The 15,508-nt window shown below is 53.6% G+C and overlaps 1 protein-coding gene and 1 non-coding gene across 2 annotated transcripts; one reads left to right on the top strand and one right to left on the bottom strand.

Annotated features, from left to right (window-relative positions):
* Nucleotides 1-2,825: 2,825 nt before the first annotated feature.
* On the bottom strand, nucleotides 2,826-13,665 carry LOC139325881 (uncharacterized). The gene is made up of 5 exons (XM_070955917.1): nucleotides 13,515-13,665; nucleotides 12,884-13,060; nucleotides 11,651-11,744; nucleotides 4,179-4,319; nucleotides 2,826-3,152 (listed from the first exon to the last, which is right to left on the bottom strand). The coding sequence occupies exons 1-5, from the start codon at nucleotides 13,663-13,665 to the stop codon at nucleotides 2,837-2,839; spliced, it is 879 nt and encodes a 292-aa protein (XP_070812018.1). The 3' UTR covers nucleotides 2,826-2,836.
* Nucleotides 13,666-14,071: 406 nt separating this feature from the next.
* LOC139325903 (U6atac minor spliceosomal RNA) lies at nucleotides 14,072-14,196 on the top strand. The gene has a single exon (XR_011601125.1). It is a non-coding gene; the product is annotated as a U6atac minor spliceosomal RNA (small nuclear RNA).
* Nucleotides 14,197-15,508: the final 1,312 nt, after the last annotated feature.

Here is a 15,508-nt window from a genome sequence, read left to right on the forward strand (position 1 = left end):
CTCCCTGTCTCAGGGCCTCCTGGCCTGAGATGCCAGCCGAAGCCCCTCCAGACAGAATGGGAGCAAAGTCTGTAGTGGGGCAGAAGCTGAAGGTGGCCCCGAGTAGCAGCAGGAGCCCAGTCGAAAGCACCAGGAACAGAATTGTCTGGGACTGCCTTCCCATGGCTTCCTGTAGTGTGGGTGGGTGTATAGTTGTGCAGAGACCCACAAGGTTCTGTGAATGGGAGCGCAGGGATACACTGAAATGCTGAGGAAGGCCTGGGCTTTTGAGAACCCATCTCAAGCTGGCAGAGGAGGAACCATGGAGGAGCTGAAGCCAAGTCCCTCTTTTCCCTGCCTCCAAGGAGCTCCTGCTCAGGAGAAGGGGGAGCCAGAACCCTTGAGTGAGATGAAGACCCTTCCTCGCCCCTGGGTCTGGACTGCAAGGGGGGGAGGGCAAAGTCAGCGCCTTACCAGGAGTTACTCCAAGGAAACCAAAGAACATTTTGGCCACTGGGTTTGGGGGGTGGGGGAGGGGATTTTGGAGGCCCAGGGCTTCCTCTGAATGGAGGGAGGGAAGGGGGTGAGCCTGCAGCACTTAAAAGCCTCTTCTGAAGACCTTGGCTGGCTGCCGTAGAGGGTCTGCTGCTTCCATGCCTTCTTGGCCATGGGCTTCTTGGCCATCTGGCAGGAAAGATGCTGGCCAGTGTGTTTCTGAGGTGTCATTCCCCACCCCCCAGGTTCTCTTTCCTCCTGGCCACCAGACCTCCTTTAGATGGGTGTTTATCACACATTTCCCACAAAGTACATTAGCAGAGTTGCACTTTGGAAGTCTGGGAGCAACTGGTGAAATTGCCACTCTTGGCAGGTAGCAACCCTTGGGAAGTGCAGAGTGGAAAGCAGGGGTGAAAGAACTGGGGAGGCCCCAGCTTCTCTCCCCTCCCAGGCACCTTACCAGACGAGGCCTTCGGCCTCAGGGCGTGCCTCTCTTGCAGGAGCAGCAGTGACCCCATGAGGCCAGAGTGTGCAAGCATGCAGCTGTGCAAATGTAGGAGAGGAAATCACCTGCTTGATTGGCTGACCGAGGGTAACAGCCTTTGCAAAAGGGAGAGCTGGGAAAGCCCAACAGCATCCCTGGTGGAGCGCATGAGGTTCTTTGGAGTCTTGCATATGCCGGCAGAACGGCTCCAGTCCTGAAGAAGCACCGGCCACATCTTGCCTTGGGAACCGAGAGCAGATTTTGTCTGGCAGGAGGGGGGGAAGGAAAGGTGAGCAGGTGAGGCCTTCTGCTGCTAGCTCTCCAGCCCAGAGCAGAGTTTATCAGTGGCGTTGCAGGAGACGGGCACTGGGAATGACCAGAAACGAGGTTTTGATGGGCATCAGGAAGAATCTGAACAAGAACTGTTCCCAAGGAGAGCAGATACCTGTTGGCTAGAGACTTTTGCAAATGGGGTTGTCAGAGAATTCCTGCACTAAAGTCTATGATTCACTGCTCTTCATCCTTTAATGAGCCACGGTGGCACAGTGGTTAGAGTGCAGTACTGCAGGTTACTTCTGCTGACTGCCAGCTGCCTGCAATTTGGCAATTTGAATCTCAGCAGGCTCAAGGTTGACTCAGCCTTCCATCCTTCCGAAGTGGGTAAAATGAAGACCCAGATTGTTGCGGACAAGAGGCTGACTCTGTAAACTGCTTAGAGAGGGCTGCAAAGCACTATAAAGTGGTATATAAGTCTAAGTGCTATTGTTATTGCTATAATACCTAAGTCTAGGTAAATGTATATCAAGAGCCAGTTTGATGCAGTGGTTAAGGCACCAGGTTAGAAAATGTGAGAGTGTGGGTTCCTAGACCTGTCCTAGGCATGAAGCCAGGGGGATGACTTTGGGCCAGTCTCCCTGCAAGGCAAGCAATGGCAAGCCACTTCTAAAATCGTGCAGTGAATGTGATGATGCAACTTATTATCATATATGGTGGACTTGTAAGAAAATCAAGGCATTTTGGATAAAAATTTGGTGGGTGATGCAGAACATTCTGAAAAAAAGGTTGAAATTTACTCCTCAATTGTTTTTATTGGGTATAACGACGGATTGTACAGTATTAGAGACTAAATTGATCTTGAACTTAATATCAGCAGCTAGACTGTTGGTAGCGCAATACTGGAAGAAGGACTCTTTGCCTACTATTGAAGAATGGACATTGAAAGTAGCGAATTTAACGGAAATGGTGAAAATTTCAGCATATCTGAAGGACTATAGACAAGAAAGATACATATCGGAATGGAGAAGATGGATTGATTATATTCAAAATAAGTATCAGACAAGAAAATATCAAATAGCTTATGAATGAATGTTAAACTTTACTTTAGAAGTATCATGTTATCCATAGTGGAGTTAAGGTTTCGGGGGGGGGGAATAGGTAGTTTAAGAATAGTTAGGCTAATTTAGTTTATGATTGTTAATTGAAATACCCTGTATTTTGCTCTGGGAAGACTGGGGGGGAGGGTGGGAAAAGGGGGGGGAATATGGAGGGGGGGGAAATTTCTTTGTAAAACTTTTCAATAAAATCTTGCAGTTGCCTGGAGTCATCATTGACTCAAAGACAGACACACAATGGGGAACAGTTTATCATCTACATATACAGGTAGATCCCCAAGAGAAAACCCAAGTTGGAGTGACAGGAGTGGAGACTCCGTGGCCTTTGCATGAGGAAATTTGGAGAAGCTGAAGTCTCCAGTAGGCTCAAGGAGCTTCTGGGAAAAAAGGATGTGGCCAGATGGACAAAGACCAGGGAGAAATGTTAATCACGTCCGAAAGCAATTTCTCAGGATGCTTTATTTAGACTTGCCGGCTCTTATAAAACTCAGTGAAGAATGACAATGAAGCCACCTCTTCTGATGGCTGCCAGGGGACCAAGGATGACAAAGGAGATCTGGGGCCAACGGGCAGCAGCAGCATGGCCGGAGAGGCGTCCTGGTGTCTCTGAGCTCTGCTTCACAGGAGGAAGGTAAGCAGGACTGTCCACAAGATCAGGAGGTAGCAGGCAGGGCAGGAGGAGCAAGCAGGGGATCCATTGCAAAGATCTCTGTTGCAGCAGTGGATCCGGATCCCTGGCAACTCCTGCTGCTGGCAGTGACGGGAGGTGGCGCATCCACTGGTCAAAAGGACCCCCAGCACCGCTGCCAAGGACAGAGAAGGACAAGGAGGAAACTCAGGTTAGTAGCTTATTCTTGTGACCTGCAGGCCACACGCCAGCTGCACTGACAGCATCTCTGGGACTTTGGCTCTTGGGTTGCATGGCCAGCTACTGCAAAGCTCCCCTCTGGCTTGAAACCGCCCAGCCGTAAGAAAGATTTCATGTTTGCCACCACCACCCCTCAATAGAGGAAGAAGTGAGCTTCTCCTGGGACTTCAGACTTGAATTTGACATCTGCAACCCAGAGGACTATGCAGTTTTGCTTCTGGAAGGTGCAACGTTCTACTGGGGGGCATCCCTCGCTACAAAAACAGGCAGTGGGTTGGGGGTGCGGAGCAGCTGTGCCTTCCTGAATCTGCAGAGGCCAAAGTGGCACTTCTGACCTGCTTTTCCCCAGCTACAGCTCGGGGAGTCCTTTGGGCTGCCCACCATCGAGTCCCCAAACAGGGAGAGGCCAAGATCAGGTGGCTCACCTGCATCAGGAGGCCTGGGCTGTCCTCTTGGCCTCTCCCTGCCTGTGGGCGCAGCAGAGTGTCTGTGGGGGCGGGGGTCTCCTGGAGGCCTGTCCTTTCCCCATCTTGAGGGTTTAGCAGGGAATTATCTCTGTATCAAGGGCAAATTTGAACTGCAGCTCTTCCCCTGGGCAGACCTCGCCTGTCTCCCCACTCTGCTCCTGCTACTCTGGCCTGCCAGTTGAGTGCTGGATGGGGGACCACCAGGGCTACAGTGAGAAGGGTCTCTGGAGAAGGTCATGGCGAGTCACCTTCATGCCAAGAAACACCCCAGGGATATGTCTTACCAGGTGGATTCCCAGCAGGAATTGGGCTCCACCTGGAGGGACCTTTCTCCCTTTTGACCAAGAGAGTCAGGGAGGACATGAAACTGGAGTATTCTGTGGCCTTGGGGTTTATGCCCATAAACAGACCCTCTGTTGAGCCTTCCCCTTCCCGTCTCCCCCGTCCGCTTGCCCAGAGCCGTGGAAGGAGCAAAGAGGAAGGCTGGCACTCACCGCTTTCCATCTTGATGCAGAACCGGTGCTTGAACCCTTGGTGGGAACGGGGGCAGGTGATCACTTCTGGACTGGAGCAACCGGTGTTGACCGACCTGCTGCCCACTATCACGTTGCAGCCGTAGCACTGGAGCCCGGAGGCTGAAGGGGGGATACAGTGGAGTGTGAGGGGCAGGGACCCTTTCCCAAGCCAAGCGGGGAGGGGAATTCACTCCTGCAAGGGTCCTTCCTTCTAAGCTGGCTCAGCTGTTCTAGGATGGGAGCTTTTAGAATCCTAGGGCTGGAGGTCTTCTAGTCCAGGAGTCTCCAATCTTGGCAACTTTTAGCCTGGCGGACTTCAACTCCCAGAATCCCAGCTTTTGGGGAATTCTGGGAGTTGAAGTCCGCCAGGCTTAAAGTTGCCAAGATTGGAGACCCCTGTTCTAGTCCAACCCCTGCCCAACACAGGAGACCTTATTCCATCCCAGATTAATGGCTGCCCAATCTTTTGGACTGTCCAGGCGGTTAAATGTGGCACTGGAAGAGCCTCTCCAGATTCCTGGTTCTCTGAATGGCCTTTTCATTGTTCTTCCCCGCACCTTCCCTGGCATTTGCAGCCCAGGACCGATCCCCATGGGAAATATGGCTTTTAGTTGAACTGTTATTTTTTAAAAATACAATTTCATTATTTTCTAAAAACCTCACAATCAATAAATTTCAAAAACTTGGATATTAGATTGCAATGCTGCAGATTAACAAACTACAGTACAACTATATAATAGTGTATAAATAAATGCTCATGTGTAAATATATTAGACAATATACCTTATAAATTGTAAATAATAGTAAACTATCCATATAAACTATTATTTAAAGAGGGTTATATGGGGAGAAAAATTATAGTAGCATTTAGGGCAAGCCTGCCTGCTCAGTAGCCCGAGGAATACCACCAGGATTCATAGAGTCATAGGGCTGGAAGGCACCTTGGAGGTCTTCTAGTCCAACCCCACCCAAGGCAGGAGGTTATTTATTGCCTCCTCGACAAATGGCTGTCCAAGCTCTTCTTGAAAACCTTCAGTCTTGGAGCACCCACAGTTTCTGTAGGCAACCCATTTCCCTGGTTGATTGTTCTCACTGTCAAGAAATTTCTCCTGAGTTCTAGGTTTCTTCTTTCTTTGTTCAGTTTCCATCCATTGCTTCTTGTCCTGCCTTCAGGTGCTTTGGAGAGTGTTATGTAAATAGGTTTGTTTGGTGGGCAGTTTGAATTAACTGACCCTCAGCTGATTGGCTGACCACCACAGCTGCAAGGTATATAAAGGGAGCTGTTTCCCTAGGTCAGTTGCTGGGTTCTCACCCTAATAAACAGAGCTGTTGTCACTCACTGCCTGGCTTACTGTGTCCTCATTCACCCAACTTAACATTGGCAACGAGGATGGGATTTTGAGGCCAGAAGCCAAGCAAAGAGCTGAAGCCACAACCGAAAAGAGCTGAAATCACATTCTGAGAGAGAAGCGGAACAACCGACCATAGAATCCAGCCAGGCGAGCAAGTGGAGCACAGGAGAATCGCGACGATGTCTGCCTACACCCCGCCAGCGCCTTTTAACCCCAAGGAGAAGTGGGGGTCCTACATGTCCCGGTTCGAGTGCTTCATGGTGGCCAACGACCTGCAGGGACTACCGGACGTAAGGAAGAAGGCCCTGTTCCTGAGCCACTGTGGACCACGAGTATTCGACACAGCCAAAGCCCTGGCGTAGCCAAATTCGGTCCACACCATATCATGGTCGACGCTGCAGAACCTGCTGAAAGACCACTATGCCCCAACGCCCTCCAAATACGTCCAACACTATGAGTTCCGGCAGAGGCTACAGCAGGACTGCGAGTCGATCAGTGAGTATGTCGCCGCCCTGCGTAAGGCCGCAAACCAGTGTGAATACCGAGACCTAGATGAGATGCTCCTAGAGCAACTAATCTGCGGAGTGAGAGATGGCCGGCTACAACGGAGGCTACTTGCAAGATCCAACCTGACCCTGCACATCGCCCTAGATGAAGCAAGAGCTCAAGAGTCATCTGTGAAGGCCGCCGAGAGACTGCAAGGGACCATCCATGGCCGGACAGCGCAGAGGTCGGCGACCGTGCACTGTGAGGCCGTGAGCACTGAGAGCGAAGGGGAGTCCAAGGAGGAAGTCTACTGCACTGAGCAGTCCAGGCCGGACCGAAGGGGACCCAGAGACAACTGCGCCAGCTGTGGAGGCCCCCACCCCCGACACAACTGCAAGTTCTGGGACGCGATCTGCTGGTTCTGCGAGAAAAAGGGGCACATCGCTCGAGTCTACAGAGCCAAGCAAGCGAAGGGCCACAAACCACGTGACCAAACCAGCCAATCCGAAATGGCGCCGCGCCAGAGGGCGGAAGCCGGAAGGGCGCGAAAATCGAAGACATCGAGGCCTACACCATCCGCATCGGCCAGACCTGCACATCACCCGGCGAGAAGACCTACACTGCAGTCGAGATTGAGGGTTGGGAGTGCCAGATGGAGATCGTCATGGGATCCCCATATCTATCATGTCGTGGGCCAACCTCAAGAAAGCCATCCCCAGCGCACACAAGCGGCAGCTCCAACCACAGTGACGCCGGCTTAAGGACTACCAAGGGAACCGCATCCCAGTCGAAGGAATAGGCGAGTTCCAGGTACGATACGGGGAGTTCAGCGAGAGGCTCCCCCTTACCATCGTCAGCGGCAAGCTCCCAAGCCTCCTGGGCATGGACTGGTTTCGAGCCCTGGGCATGGGATTCACTGCAGTGAGGAACATCTAGAGCACCCTAAGGGACGACCTGATGCAGGACTTCCAGGATGTGTTCGACGAAAGGCTTGGCAAGTATGTGGGGACCCCTATCTCGTTCAACCTCAACCCCAATGTTGCCCCAATCCGTTTAAAGCCTAGGAGGGTGCCATTCGCCCTAAAGCCCAAAATAGACATTGAATTGGACAAGCTAATAAAGCAAGGGGTGCTTGTGCCAGTAGACTACGCCAAATGGGAGACCCCAATTGTGACACCCATGAAACTGGACGGGTCAGTGCGCATATGCGCCGATTATAAATGCACAATTAATAAGGCCCTGCAACAGAGCGCCTATCCGGTCCCAATTGTGCACTACCTCCTGCATTCCCTGGGCCCCGGCAAGATCTTCGCCAAACTAGATCTTGTGCAAGTGTACCAGCAGCTACCGGTAGATGGCGCTACCGCGGAAGCACAGACTATCGTAACACATAGAGGCGCCTTCAAGTGCACGCGCCTACAATTCAGAGTCAGCATAGCCCCCGGACTTTTTCAAAGTACAATGGAGCAGCTACTGCAGGGGATCCCCGGGGTGGTCCCCTATTTCGATGATGTACTCATCACGGCGGAAGACGAGCAACAACTGGGGGGGAGGCTAAGAATGGTTTTAGAAAAATTCAGAAAGGCTGGACTCCGGGTCAAATGCAACAAATGCATGATCGCTGTCCCCTCCGTAGAGTTCCTGGGATACTGAGTAGATGGCACCGGCATACACCCCACTGAGAGTAAAATCAGGGCAATCCAAGAGGCCCCAACCCCCAAAGACAAGGCAGAATTACAGGCCTTCCTGGGACTATTAAACTTTTATGCGATCTTCTTAAAGGACAAGGCAACAGTGGCTGAACCCCTACACAGACAGTTAGCCAAAATGTCCACGGACCTGGGGGAAGGCCGAGGACAGGGCGTTTGCAAACATCAAGAAATTGCTATCAGCCAAGAGTTTCTTGATCCAATACAACTCAACACTTCCCCTTGTTTTAGCCTGTGATGCATCCCCTTTCGGCGTGGGAGCCGTCCTGAGCCATAGACTTCCGAATGGCCTAGAGGCGCCCATCGCCTACTACTCCCGAAGTCTGTCAAGCGCCGAGAGGAATTACAGTCAGCTTGACAAAGAGGCCCTCGCCACCGTCTCGGGAGTCAAGAAGTTCCACGAGTACCTGTTCGGGAGGGACTTCGACCTGATCACCGACCATCGCCCGCTTCTGGGTCTCCTCGCGGGAGACTGACCAACACCGGCAGCCCTATCGCCCAGGATGACATGCTAGGCCATCTTCCTCGCAGCCTACTCTTATCGCCTGGTACATCAACCAGGGGCGGACATGGGAAATGCCAACGCACTCAGCCACTGCCCACTACCAGACAAGCTGGACGACCCCACACCCGGCATCCCCATCCTGCTGATAGACATTTTGGACTCGGGGCCCATCACATCAGCAGAGGTAGCCAGAGCCTCCAATAAAGACCATGTGATCCGGACGGTTGCAAGTTGGGTGACGAGGGGGTGGCCAGAAAAGAATGGGAATTCAAACAGTACACGGGAAAACGGGATGAACTAACAATGCAAGGGGGGTGTTTGCTATGGGGTGAACGGGTTGTTGTTCCCTTGTGCCTAAGGGAAAAAGTCTTAACACTGTTGCATGAGGGGCACCTGGGGATTGTACGGATGAAGGGACTAGCCAGGAGCTACGTCTGGTGGCCCAACATGGACGCAGACATTACTGAGTGGGTGGGGAGATGCCAGCCCTGCCAAGAGTCTAGGCCAGATCCACCAACGGCACCGGTGAGGGAGTGGGAAAGACCCAAGGGACCCTGGTCCAGGATCCACATAGATTTCGCGGGGCCATTTCACGGGCAGACCTTCGTGGTCGTAGTAGATGCCTTTTCCAAGTGGATGGAAAGTAAGCTCATGAAGGCCACTACCACCGACGCAGTTATCAGGGAACTGAGGCAGTTATTCACTACACATGGGTTACCGGACATCTTAGTGTCAGATAATGGGCCCCAATTCACAGCCACACAGTTCGAAGGGTATTTAGCGGAGTTGGGGGTCAGACACATCCTCTCGGCCCCGTTCCATCCGGCTAGTAATGGACAGGCTGAGAGATTTGTAAGAATGGCCAAGGAAGCCCTCTCACGCCTAGGCCCCGGAGACTGGCAGGAAAGGATAGACTGGTTCCTAACAGCCCAGCATTCCACACCTTGCACAGCCACAGGCCAAAGCCCGGCAGAACTACTCATAGGGAGGAAGCTCCAAGGGGTACTGGATAGGCTTAATCCCAATTATTCCCCCAAGGTTTTCAAAGGGGGGGGGAGAGGAAACTCAGGGAGTTCACCATAGGGACTCCAGTCCACGCCAGAAACTATGGGAAGGGCCCACTCTGGGAAGCAGGGACAATCACGGAGATTACGGGGCCCAAATCATACAGGGTAGACATGGGGGACGGGAGAGTTTGGCGCAGGCACATAGACCAACTGCGAAGGTGAATCGCAACTGACGCCGAGGAAAACTTCAACGAGCCGCTCCCTGACTACCAGCCAGAACAACAAATTAAGTCAAGCCTGAGTTCAGCGGAGGACTTAGCTGACGATCCTGGCGTCCGGAGCTGCCCCAGCGAGGAGTTCCCGCCAGCCGAAGAAGTCGCCGCCCACGAAGAGATCTCGGAGGTTCCATTGGCGGAGCAGGGAGAAACAGGGAGTCCCTCCAACCTGCTCGACGCCGCCCCTCCGACTGAACTGCGCAGGTCGACCAGGCTACGTACACGCCCTGGTCACCTGAGAGACTTTGTATGTAAATAAAACCCAAAGTGATTTCTGGGAGGGGAGGAGTGTTATGTAAATAGGTTTGTTTGGCGGGCAGTTTGAATTAACTGACCCTCAGCTGATTGGCTGACCACCACAGCTGCAAGGTATATAAAGGGAGCTGTTTCCCTAGGTCAGTTGCTGGGTTCCCATCCTAATAAACAGAGCTGTTGTCACTCACTGCCTGGCTTGCTGCGTCCTCATTCACCCAACTTAACAGTTTGACCCCCTCTTCTTTGGGGCAGTTCTTCAAATATTGCAACCCTGCTATAATGTCACCCCAGTCCTTCTGACTGTTACACTAGAGACATACCCAATTCCTGTAACCGTTCTTCGGTTTTAACCTCCAGCCCCCTGATCATCTTGGTTGCTCTTTTTCTCGGCACTCTTTCTAGAGCCTCAATGTCTTTTTTTGTATCGTGGTGATCAGAACTGGATGTAATATTCAAAGTATGGTCTTGCCAAAGCATTTTAAAGTGGTGCTAACATTTCACATGCTTGTCCCAAAGGTGCTTTTTCTATGGAGACTGAGAATCTCCATCAACATTTCACACCATTTTGAAACTCTCCCTCTGTTAGTGCAGTTTATGATTGCATTGGCTTCTTTGGCATCCGCTAGGTCCTATTTAGGTGGTTGGCCACTGGCAATGCTAGGTCCCTCTGACAGTTACTGCTCTTGAGCCAGGTGCTACCTATTCCATAACTGTGGAATTGGTTTTTCTTGCCTAAGTGCAGGCCCTTCCTTTTCTCACCACTGAGCTGCATTTTGATGAGTACTTGCAGATCCAGCTTGGAGATCAGGAGGAATGGACTGCTTGGGATGGGGTGTGGGGGGTGGGGTGAGGAGTTGCAAGAACCCAGCCAAGGCCATTCCTCAGGGGAGCCATCTGGACATTCAACCACTTCAAGTTGGCAGACGTTTTGTGGAGACTAATGTCTTCAGATGTGCCAAGTTCCTTTAACTGCTCTCCAGAAGATAGATGGAAGAAATACACAATACTAAAACTATAACGCCAACTACTTATTTCTAGAATGGCTTCTGACCGGACCATCCCGGCTTCCCTTTCAGGAGCAAATAACCATTTGCTATGGTTTCCCACTCCAGTTTGAAAGGGCCAGAAGCATCTTCTCCCCCACACCTAAGGATCGAGGCCAAGACTGGTCTCTGCCACTGGGTGCAGCCCGTGGAGTCTTCGGGGTCTGTGAGGGGAGCTGCCAGTCCTGCAGCCCCCAGAAGGAGAGGCTTTAGGACTGGCTGGGGGCTTCTGTGGGGCTGGCCTTCTCGGGCATAGAAACCTGGAGCCTGGGGGGTGCAAAAAAAGGAATCCTGTCCAGGACTCTCCGGCCATCCACCAGGGAGAGTTTCCCCTCCAAGTTTCATCTGAGAGGCAGCGGTAGCCCCGGGTGACCGGGAGGAAGATGGCTCAACCCGATGATCTCGGGCCGGCCGGGGGCGGGCGCTGCTGGCTTCCCCCAGATGAGCCAAACTCTCCCGGGCTTTGGGACCACTGGACCAGGGTCTTAGCGCAACCGCGGAAAGCTGCAGTCGGGGCAGGAGGGGGACGTGGGTGGGAAAGGGCCACAGTGGGAAAGTGACCCCCCCAAAGACCTAACTTGTTAAGGGAGGGAAGGCTCTGGAGCGGGAGAGGCTCGGAAGAGGGAGCCCCAGAAAGTGCTGCTGCGCCCGGCTAGGGAGCCGGCTCTGCGGGGTCACCGCAGGTCGGAGGGAGCTTCGCCTTATGTAATTCTAGATCAGGTGATTCTCCGGAGATGCCTCCGAAGGTGGCGAGGACCGGCCCGGCAGCGGAGCCCACCAGCCTGACTTGATGGAAGGGACCGACCACAGAGCACTTACTGGTAGCCAGCAAGAAGGATCCAGCCAGGAGGTGGAGGGTCCCGCCGGCAGCGAAGCCAGCTACGCCGAACACAGCCATTGTGGCTGGGCCGGACTCAAACCACGCGGAGCATCTAAAGGGAAGACCGGCCGGGCTGGATTCCCACGCCAGGAGCTGCTCTGTCACTCCACCCGGGGACCAGAGCCTTCCCCCCCATTCCAGCTGCTCAGAAGCCCATGCGGGGAAAGGCGATCATTCTCGGCTAATACAGCTGTGCAGCAGCTGATGGAAAGAAATTCTCTTTAATCAAGGTTTAATTCTAAATCCACTTCGAAATCCTCTAGTTGGATTAGGATGGAGGAAGCTGCTTCTTTTATTAAGCTTTCCGCTCGCCTTTCACGAACAGGGAGAATTTTCCCCAAAGCTGTCGCGTTGAATGCCCTACAGAAACAAGGCGAGTTTTGAGCCTGAATTGGTGACATTCAAAGAAGGAAGGGGAGAGAAAAGGGAGAGGCAACCAGGTCAGATTCTTTAAAATACTAGGCGGCGATGTGGTTGAAAAGCTCAGCAATATTGGAAAATGATTGATTACCGGAATGAAACAAGGGTTAAAAGTTGGCTTCCTTTCTAACGCCACTTTCTGAATTAAACCCAGATTAGGACCAAAATATTGCACCGTGAAGTGGGATATAAATCTAAATCTAAATGCTATCATCCATCCATCCATCCATCCATCCATCATCATGTGATGGCGCAGTGGTTAGAATGCAGTATTGCAGCCTAATTCTGCCCACTGCCAGCTGTTGGATGATTGATTACCGGAATGAAACAAGGGTTAAAAGTTGGCAAAAGGTTGACTCAGCCTTCCAGCCTTCCAAGGTGGGTAAAATGAGGACCTAGATTATTGGGGGTGATAGGCAAACGGCTTACAGAGGGCTGCAAAGCGGCATATAAGTCTAAGAGTGCTTATTGCTATTGCTAACCGTTCCTCAACGGAGGGCATGGAAAGAACCAACGGGGCCCCTTCAGTGGGGGGCCAAGCAGCCGGGCAGGCAGGGCAGTTGGAGGCCAGGGAAGCAGCCCCAGTCCAGCTCCGGCCAGGAGGCCTCGGGTGACCTTGGACTAGCCTGGGGCTTAAGCCAAGCGGCCCAGAAGGAAAAGGAGGCAGGAGAGCCGGGGCAGCTGAAAGAGGCAGGTTTCTTATGGGTGGAGACCGAGAGGCGCTTTCATCTCCCCTAGCGACCCCTCCTGACCTCTTTGGGGGTCCCCTGTGGGCGCCCCTGAGTCCGGGGGCGGGAGCCAGGAGTGGGGCCCGGAGCGGCTGGAAAGGCAAGCCCGATCCCGGGGTGCATTTTCTGGGGAGGACTCGCTTGCCGCCTGCTCGGACCTTGGCCAGGGCTGCCCTCGAAGGGCCCCCGAAGGTCTCCGCCCTGCAGGCGGAACGAGGCCACCGAGGCTCTTGCCCAGTGCAGAAGCCCCCCCTCCCCCCATGCGTCCTATGCGGAGGGGCGTCCTGTGGCGAGGCTCGGGTGCTGCTGGAGCGGAGCGGGGAATAGCGCGGCCCCGGGAGGGTCCTCTGCCCTACGCAGAGAGCGCCTGCACTAGATGGGCTCGTCTGCTCCTCGGATTCCGGCACGGGGCGCGGAGTCGGGCGGGTGGCGGGAGAGGAGGGTCGGGACCGTTTGGACCAAATTGGGGGGCGGGGAGGGGGGCGCAGAAAGAGCTGGAGGGAGGTCGGGGGTCGGTAAGCAGGAAACCCCCCCCCCCTTGGTGAGGTGCAACCGGCCTCCTCTTCGCCCGCCCGCCTGGCATCCTCCCGAGGCAGTCAGCGACCCCAGACCACCTTCAGGAGCCACGTTGGACCCAACTCCCCCCCTCCTTTGCCTGGCCCCGCCCCTTTCCGGAGCAGCCCCACGGGGTTGCAGCGGACGCCGCTCTTGCGACCGAGGCCGGCGGCGGGGGGGCGGGAGGAAGTAGTGCGGCGGGGATTCGAACTCGCGTTTCCCGGCGTCCTAGATTCCCCCTCCACCGCCATCTTGGAGGAGGGCGGTGGAAGCCGACGCCCCGACGGTCTAGGACTCGTCAGTCTTTTCTCTCAGCGGTGATTTCACTTATCGCGAGGCTTCGTCCCCGAGTCAATGAACATCTTACTCGTTTTGCAAAGAGGCAAAAGCGGAGACGCGCTTTGCATCCCGATTGGATAGAGTTGTGCATATATTATCGTGGGCTGCATGGGAAATTGGCCACTGACGGGAACAAAATCCAATTGCCTTAGATTTACTAGCTATGTTGCACCGAACACATGCTCTAGATTAACCATATAGTATTAGGAAATATCTAAAAAGGCCGAAACTCTTTGCCTAACCCCCATTTTTCTAGCCATAACCTGGAGGTTTAGCTTTCTCGGAGGTTTAAATAACTATGGCGTGGTCTCGCTTTTCGTGTTGTATGAAAGGAGAGAAGGTTAGCACTCCCCTTGATAAGGATGGAAGAGGCCCTTGTGGTCTTTGCAACACGCATATGGTTAAGGCGCTGCCACTTACGTCGTGGCATCTAACCAGTTTTGGGGCGGAGTCCCGCAGAGCCTGCCAGCTCCCCTAAGGCAGCCGATTCTTTTTGCCACATCGACACGGGCAGCCCAGCCACCATTTTTAAGCAGCGGCCGGCTCGCAACAGGCTCTGTAGCTAAACAATACCGGTTGTTTGGATTTGCATTTAAGGTCACCGCTCGGTTGCCTTTCTGAAACCGGCTGGGCAGCCCACAGCTGCTCTCTGGAAAGCTGAGCAGGGTTGGACCATGTGACGTCCTGGATGGGAGAGAGCAGAGCCGAGCAGAGCCCAGAAACAAGGACTCTTGCCAACCTACAGCAGGGGCATCTGTGAATCCCTGGCAGCTGAACGCTGAAGCCCAGGCGGCTTCTCTCTATCCTCATTTCCTTCATCAAGAGAATCGGGAAAACAGCTCTGGAGTCGTTTTAAAAAGGGCCACAAGTTGTTTTGGTTAGCGAGATGGGCAGGCAGCAACGGGCGGGCGGGTTTGCCTCCTGCCGGTTCCTTCACCTTCCTTTTCTCCCGCGGCTCAGCCTGGCCGAAGGCCCCCCATCCCCTGCTCCTGGTCACCCTTCTGCCTTCCCCACATACAAGGGAAGGGGCAGCTTGCCCTCATCTTGTGCTAAAAAGCCTCCAATATTGCTGCTTTTCCCACAGGAGGAAAGAGGAAAACAAAGCCCCTGCCTCAGCACTGGGACCACCCCCACTCCCCCGGGCCCAAATGGGGGGGGGAGAGAGAGGCCACTGGTGCTCCAAACAGGCCAGCTGCTTTGAGTCGTCACCCACCTCACAGCCTTCTTGGCCAAAATTCTGAGTGAGGGGCTTTCGGGGGGGGGGGGGAAGAGAAGAGTGGAGACTAAATCCCCTGGGTGCCCCTCACCCTCCTTGGGCAGGCTCCATGGGTGCCTTAGAATAGAACTGGAAGGGGCCTTGGAGGTCACCTAGTCCAGCTACCTGCTCAAGCAGGAGATCCTGTACCGGGGCTGTCAAAGCTCCCAGCCCACAGGCCGGATGGGTCACGCGCTGGCCATTCCCATGCCCGATTTAGTGAAGGGGAGAAAACATCACGTGATGCCACTGTGACGTGAGTTTGACACCTGTCCTATACCATCTCAGACAAGTGACCGTCCAGTGTTTTCTTACAAACCCCTAGTGATGAAGCACCTACAACTTCTGAAGGCAACTTCTGTTCCACTGGTTAATTGTCAGAAAATTTCTCCTTAATTCCCGAGTTGCTTCTTTCCTTGATTAGTTTCTATCCGTTCCTTCATGTCCTGCCCTCTGGTGCTTTGGAGAATAGGTTGATCCCCTCTTCTTTCTGGCAGCCC

This window comes from Pituophis catenifer, unplaced genomic scaffold, assembly GCF_029215685.1.
Source record: "Pituophis catenifer annectens isolate HBS135680 unplaced genomic scaffold, rPitCat1.0.hap2 SCAF_17, whole genome shotgun sequence".
Classification (NCBI taxonomy): Eukaryota; Metazoa; Chordata; class Lepidosauria; order Squamata; family Colubridae; genus Pituophis; species Pituophis catenifer.